A 7,076-nucleotide genomic window follows, 5' to 3' on the forward strand; every position below is an offset into this window, starting at 1 on the left:
CTTACAATTCGTCTCTTGTTTTGAACATAGCAACTTGCTCTTAATATTCGAAGGAAGTCATATTGCTATTTTTTTCGCAACGTACTCGTTAGTACTCGCAAGACATTTGTAATCATCGCAATGTATTCGTGGCGCTAGCAAGCCATTCGCAACCATTCGTTATGCCTGTCTTTACATTGTGCCGAATATCCTTGCGAATATGAACATGTTGTATTCGGCAAAAAAATAGACACATGGACATGAATAATATAGAAAATTGGAAGCCTTACCAATCCTTGCGAATGTCTTACAAATAGTTGCGAATGCTTGCGAATGTGTTCCGATCATTGAGAATACATACGCATCAAAATCGCCGTTTAGTTGCATGCAAGACGTTTGCAAGCAATTGCAGTCACTCGCAAGCATTCGTAAGGCTTTCGCAACATTCTTATGAATTGGGAAGAAATGGTCAAAACATTCCTGAGAAATTCGTAATGAATTCGCAACCATTCGCAAGATGTTGGCAAAATGTGCACGAATAAAATCCTTACGAATGCTTGCGAGCGCTACGCATACCTTTACGATGATTACGAATGGTTTGCGAATACTTACGAGTACGTTGCGAAACACTCAGAATATAACTTCATTGCGAATATTAGGAGCATGTTGCTAATGTTCGCAAACAGAGACGAATGGTGGCGAATTGTTAAGAACATTTACGAATGTCTTGCGACCATGTCCTGATCATTACGAGGTATTGGCGAATTCTATTCGCAAGGGCAATTCGCCAGAGTGTAAGAGCAACATTACGAACAATGCAAATTGCATACTCGTTTTATTCGTAAAATGTTTGCAAGCACTCGCAACACTCGCAACGTTCGTAATAGATCCTTATATGGATTCGTACACAATCGCAATGATCGGTAGACATTCGCAAGCAGTCGCAACCATTCGTATGACATTCTCAAGGATTCGTAAGCCGTCGATTTTTCTGTTTTTTCCTGTCCATTCGTCTCTTTTTTGGCCGAATACAACATTTTCATATTCGTAAGGATATTCGGCACAGTGTAAGACAGGCTTAAGGCTATATAGAATCATTTTCAACAAAGTTAATAATAAAAAAAATTATTTTTAAAAAGCAAGTAACATTCTTTTCCAGTCTTTGACATAAGTTTTATAGATATGTATTGTTTGAATGAAGTGTAACAGGAAAAGGCATTGTCAATTACAGGATGATAAATAACAAACTCGGCCATTTAGTCTGTAAACATCAACGTTCTGTATATGTTTTTAATTTTACTTTTAGATTAAAGACACACTTCTTCCCGAAGATTCAACAAGTTACCCTAGCCCCTCAAGTCAACTCAGCATCATTTTTTGCTTAATCTCAGCAACTGCTAGATCGTCACCCTATCCGACAACGTCTAAGTGAGCCGGCGGAATTGGCAGGGACTTGATTGAGAGGTGGAAGGTTGTAAGCCTTCAGTACTGAGCCGACTGTGCCAACCCGCACCCCTCCTCCTCTCCTCTTCCCCCTGAACCCCCTAGTAGTCAGACTGAACAATGCTGGTGAAATGTTGTAAGCTTTCAGTGCCGAGCTAGCTTTTCCGAACTACCCCCAGCTGAACTGAAGACGCTGGTGACATGTTGTAAGCCTGCAACACCGAGCTAGCATTTCCGAACTTCCCCCAGCTGACCAGCAACCTGGTGCCCGCCACACTGACACACTTTGGGTGGGCATTATCTGTTGGCCCTCTCGCTACCTCCAGCCACTGCCTGTTCGCGGTCAAGTGTTTCAACACGCACTGACCTTTATGGCTGGCCACGTACAGGTTACCCCCATGGTCAGTGCACACCTGGCACGGCGATTGCAGCAGAGCGTGTTTCAGTGTCTCGGTCAACTCACCTGTGATTAAGTCTACAACGTAGACGCAGCTTTTGTCATGGTGCCGATCTGATATGAAAACCTTCCCACTATGAACGCTGAGGTAGTGAGGCTCAAGTACGTCAGGGGTGCAAAGGGTTCTAATGACTGTGACCTTCAGCCCCGATACAGTGATGACGTCAACACTAGGTTTTCCGTGTTTCCCACTATAACCACTATAACTGACTACCAGGGTCTTGTCATCCCATGTACCAATTCCCCAGTAAGGTTTCGATGTGTTAATCGATCCATCGAGTTCACGCTTGTTTTCGACATCAATAACGACTATCTTGCATTCTTCCTGTGACGTGACATAAAGCTGTTTTCTATCAAAGCTCAACGCTAAACCCCTAGGTTTAAAGCCAAGACGCAGTTCATATATAAGTTTCAAGGAGAGATCAGTGACCTTGATACTCTCGTTTTCAACGTCGGCCATGAAGACGAGACGCAGCGTGCTGTCCACCAAGAGAGAGATGATGTCAGACGAGGGGAGATCTATGCGTGAAATGCTGGTTGGCGCAGGGTCCAGACATGGATAGGTCGGCTCTTGGCCTGGTGGTATCAATTAGGGTTGGTCAATGAGATCATCAGAGTATAGTTGCACACACACACACACACACAATCAAGCACACACACACGCGCACACACACAGTCACGCACGCACGCACACACACACACACACACACTACCACACACACACACACACACACACACACTACCACACTCACGCACGCATGAATGCACTATCACACACACACACACACACACACACACACACACACACACACACACACACACACACACACACACAAACATTTCGAATCATAATGTTGTTGTGTTCTGAGACTGCAAGGTTGCCGTTGCCGACGCTTGAACTGCATGCCTTCCTCGTAAAAGCAGGAGGGAGAGAAGGCGAGAGAGAGAGAGAGGGAGAGAAGGCGAGAGAGAGAGAGAGAGAGAGAGAGAGAGAGAAGACGAGAGAGAGAGAGGAGGGGGAGAGAGGGGAGATAGGAAGGGGGAGGGAGGGAGAGAGAGAGAGGGGGAGAGAGAAAGGGGGGTGGGGGGGGGGGGGAGGAAGAGATAGAGAGCATTGGAATATGATTACTTGAACACGGGGTGTCTTTAGTTTGATATTCCTTGTTCGTCTTCTCACTCTTTGTTCGATGGTCTGAAAGCTCAGGTGCGGCTGGTTCACCACTGTCATCTGTAAATAGAGCATGTCCTTTAAGTCACCTCAACGACCCATCAGTCACTGAAATCATGCACCTCTGCAGGTGACCATGCAGCTTTTAGATATTCTCTGCTATTATTGAGTATTAACGATTGTATATAGCCCAGTGACAAAAGGTCATGTTTTGTAAAATTCTATAATTGAAAATGAATACCCAGAAGAATATGGATTTGAAAACAAATATGAATGGTTTTTTGATTTCCTCTGAAAACACAGTACATATCATCAAGCCCAAAACTAAATACAAGTCGCGTAAGGCAAAATTACAACATTTAGTCAATCTGACGAACACACAGAATAAAACTGAACGCACTGCATGTTTTCAACCAAGACAAAACAGCTTCGTCAATCCCTGCGGCAAGGAAGTCGCTCACTTTTCGCATGCAACACGAAATGAAACTGATTGCAAGAATAATTAAATAGCGTATTGCAGCAAGCAGGAAAGCACCTATTCTGGGTGTGTTTTTTTCTTTCTTTCTGAGCTTGTTTTGAATACAACATATTATATCTATATGTTTTTGGAATCCGGAAATGATAAAGAATAAGATCACATCCTTTTTGGATCGATTTCTTAAGTTATAATCGTAGTACTAATTAACCTATTTTCCTTAATTGTGATCACATTTTAAGAGTAAATATGACGTATGTATGTATTTTTACTAATTTTAGATTCAAAATTTGATGAAGAATACGATGCAATCAATTTTAAATCTGTTTGCAAAAACTCGATTTTAATGACAACTTTAATGAGTAAAAATCATGAATTAGTTATTAAGCCTTCAAGCTGAAATGCAATCCCAAAGTCCGGGCTTTGTCGAAGATTACTTGACCAAAATTTAAACCAATTCGCTTGAAAAATGAGAGCGTGACAGTGCCGCCTCAACTTTCACAAAAAGCCGGATATGACGTCATCAAAGACATTTATAAAAAAAAAATGAGAGAAAGTAATTCTAGAGATATCATACTCAAAAACTCTCATACATCACACCCTCATCTCGATTCCCAGTCAACGTTAAAATATTTAGTCATACATGTACAAATAGCAAATATATACATCAAAGTATTAAACGGCCCTTTAGGAACTCGGAATGTATGTTGAGATGTGTATGATAAACCAAATAAAATCATGAAGAAAGAGAATCAATCGTAGAGAGAGAAAAAAAATGACATTGAGAAGAAAAAATGTCTGTTTCATAGGCTGAAAAATAGTACTGCTATTTTGTCATAATACTAGCAAGAAAGGAATGGATACAAACATATATCACGGGCACTAACCTTTTTCTGTTCTTGTCCTTTGTTTCTTGCCCCTTTTGACCTGTGTTTGCTGAACTGTTTTCCTGTGTTCCTCTTTGTGTTCATTGTCAAGTAGTTTTTGTTTCTTCGGTTCAGCATAGCTGTCTGGAATCATTCAGAAAAGAGTCAGATAAGATAAAATAAGAAAACCTTAATTTCCGTTTTCATTGTATATAAACATGTACTTGTTGGCTCACGTAAGTGTAGCCTATGCGATGGTAAACTTTGTCTGTCTGTGCGTGCGTGCGTGCGTGCGTGCGTGCGTGCGTGCGTATGTGATAGAAACTTTAACATTTGACTGAACACCGAAATACTAATTTCACCTGGTTATTATCCAAGCAACATCTTCAGAGTATTGAAGCAATGATCAAAATTTCGTCGGCATGTGTTTAGTTAAAGTGTATATCCAAAGAAAACGGGTGGTGGTTTTTTTTTTTTTTTTTTTTGGGGGGGGGGGGGTAAAAGCAGGTGACTGGTTTATGTCGTGTGTGGTATGTAGACCAGGTCAGGGGTCAAGATCAGGTCAGGTCGCGTGAAGGATTGTGGTATAGATTCACTTTTCAGTTCTCACCTCTGCATTCGCCGATTCGGGGAAGACGATTTCACATTGTTCGGTTTCTTAGCTCCAGAAAAATAGATAAAGAAGATACCAAAGGAGATTTCCTACAGTTTGATCTGCACAGCGTTTTTCCAGTGTCTGCGCGAGGATGAGCTGTCGAAAGCGCAGTGTCGATCTGGCAGTCGTGTCCCCGGTAAGTACAGACAGATCTAGTGTCTCCCACTCTTACAACGTGTCCTAAGCCTACTGATAATCCGTTCTGTTTAATTTCTTTTTATTTCAGCAGACACGGATATCAAACACAGTGCTAGGCAGTCACCTCGAGGTCTAGTGAAATGAGTTGATCTGAAGTGCCTGTAATGTTTGGATGTCTTTGTTCTTGGTTCGATTTATGTGAATTTCAAAACTTGCAGTTGAGTCTCAAGTTTACTCTGCCCGTTTAAAACTGTCCACCATTTATTTGAACATGCAGATATAAGGAAACGGAATGAATCTGTTCTCAAAGTCAAAATTATTACGATTTTGCCCCAGTTTCAAAACATTCTCTGTCAAGGTTCTGTCTGTAAAATTTGGTACCTTGCAACAACTTCCTTAAATTTGAAAGACAGTTTTTGAATGCTAGATCTATAGATCTGTATCGCGTTTCATTCTTTGATTGTACTGTTTGCTGTTTACGCACGATCATGATTCGCTAAAGTTTGGTAAACTTACATTGCAACAGCTTCCTTGTCTTTGTTGGAATTTTCTTTCAAGGCAGCACAACGTAAGATTAGCTTCTTTTGGACAGCAGGTAGAATGCGAGTTTTGAGACAACGACAGTCGTCCAAACAAATGGACTGTGAATAGTGTGTTGACTGTGTTGACCGTCAGAATTATTTTAAGAACCAGGCTGCTGCAGTCAGTTGATATGTTTCGCATATTGTAGGGTTCCCATGCTGCATAGGTAAAGTGGCTTGTATAACCCGACCATTCAGTATCAAAACACTGTTTATATTTGTGTAGGTTGTAGTCATCACAACTAATCGCATTTTGCCTTTTGTTTCAGAAAGGAGGATAAGCTACAAGAAGATCGACGCTATGTCAGATATGCCTCAGCCACATGGCGACTTCCGAATTTAGATCCACTCGGCATGGTGACAAGTCTTGATGAAAAGTATAACACTGAGGACAGCAGTGGAAAAAGTGGCCACATGGCAGGTACCTATTGCTTAGGCCACACACACAAAAAATAGTCTGTTCATGGTATCCTGACCGACCGTATTTTTTCGCGCGACCCTAGACTTTTTTTTTGGCATTTGGGAAAAAAAAGGAAAAAATAAAAATTACAAAAAAGTCTTTGTTTTTGGGCAAAATAACTTAAAAATATGGTTTTGGGGGAGAAAAAAAATCCCAACCAACCAACCCTATTTTTGTTGGCCTATGTTACCGTAAACACTTTTTTTTTTGCCTTAGTGTCTGCAGTGCAAAAGACAGATAAGGTGATGGTAGATTTCCAATTGAACACAGTACCCTCATATTATCTACTGCTGATTTACGACGGAGAAGCTACAATCCAGGGCAGAGGACACTGCAGCGTTGTAATCCAATTTTTCCTTTGTTTCAGGAAAGGACGTCCTTACGAATTAACATTACAACTCTCTGTTACAAAGACATGGTGCATAGTGTACTCTAAACAAGAGGTTGTGCTACCACAGGAACATCCCGATAATTGAGTGGGACAGGATTAAAAAGCTTCCCAGGGCTGCAGTGAGGAAGTACACGGTTTTTCTGTTATTGACCTGAATAGCTTTCACACAGCCAGTATATGAGAGTTAATGGTCTTCTTTGTGACCGTTCATGCCCAAGCACGCGGAGCTGGTTGCCAGCAGGACAACGTGTCACTGGACAATATCATAGACTTCGGACTGCGAGGACCAGGGAAAATAACCTCATGTGAACCTGTCTGAGTGTGACCATCGTGACGCCCATATCTTTAACTCTCAGTCGTATGACAATTCCAAGAATATATTATCTTGATACGCAAGCTCTAGGGTAGGTTAATGATTGTAGATAAGCTTTGCCATGATAATTATGCTGATGCAGTTTAAATA

At 41.4% G+C, this 7,076-nt stretch overlaps 1 protein-coding gene across 1 annotated transcript; it reads right to left on the reverse strand.

The window, feature by feature from the left end:
- Positions 1–380: 380 nt before the first annotated feature.
- LOC138955308 (uncharacterized) lies at positions 381–4,532 on the reverse strand (the record flags this gene model as incomplete). Its single annotated transcript, XM_070326932.1, is given in 3 exon segments — positions 381–2,455; positions 3,009–3,107; positions 4,410–4,532. A coding segment is annotated over 1 exon segment (762 nt). The 3' UTR covers positions 381–1,577.
- Positions 4,533–7,076: the final 2,544 nt, after the last annotated feature.

This window comes from Littorina saxatilis, unplaced genomic scaffold, assembly GCF_037325665.1.
Source record: "Littorina saxatilis isolate snail1 unplaced genomic scaffold, US_GU_Lsax_2.0 scaffold_1544, whole genome shotgun sequence".
Lineage (NCBI taxonomy): Eukaryota > Metazoa > Mollusca > Gastropoda > Littorinimorpha > Littorinidae > Littorina > Littorina saxatilis.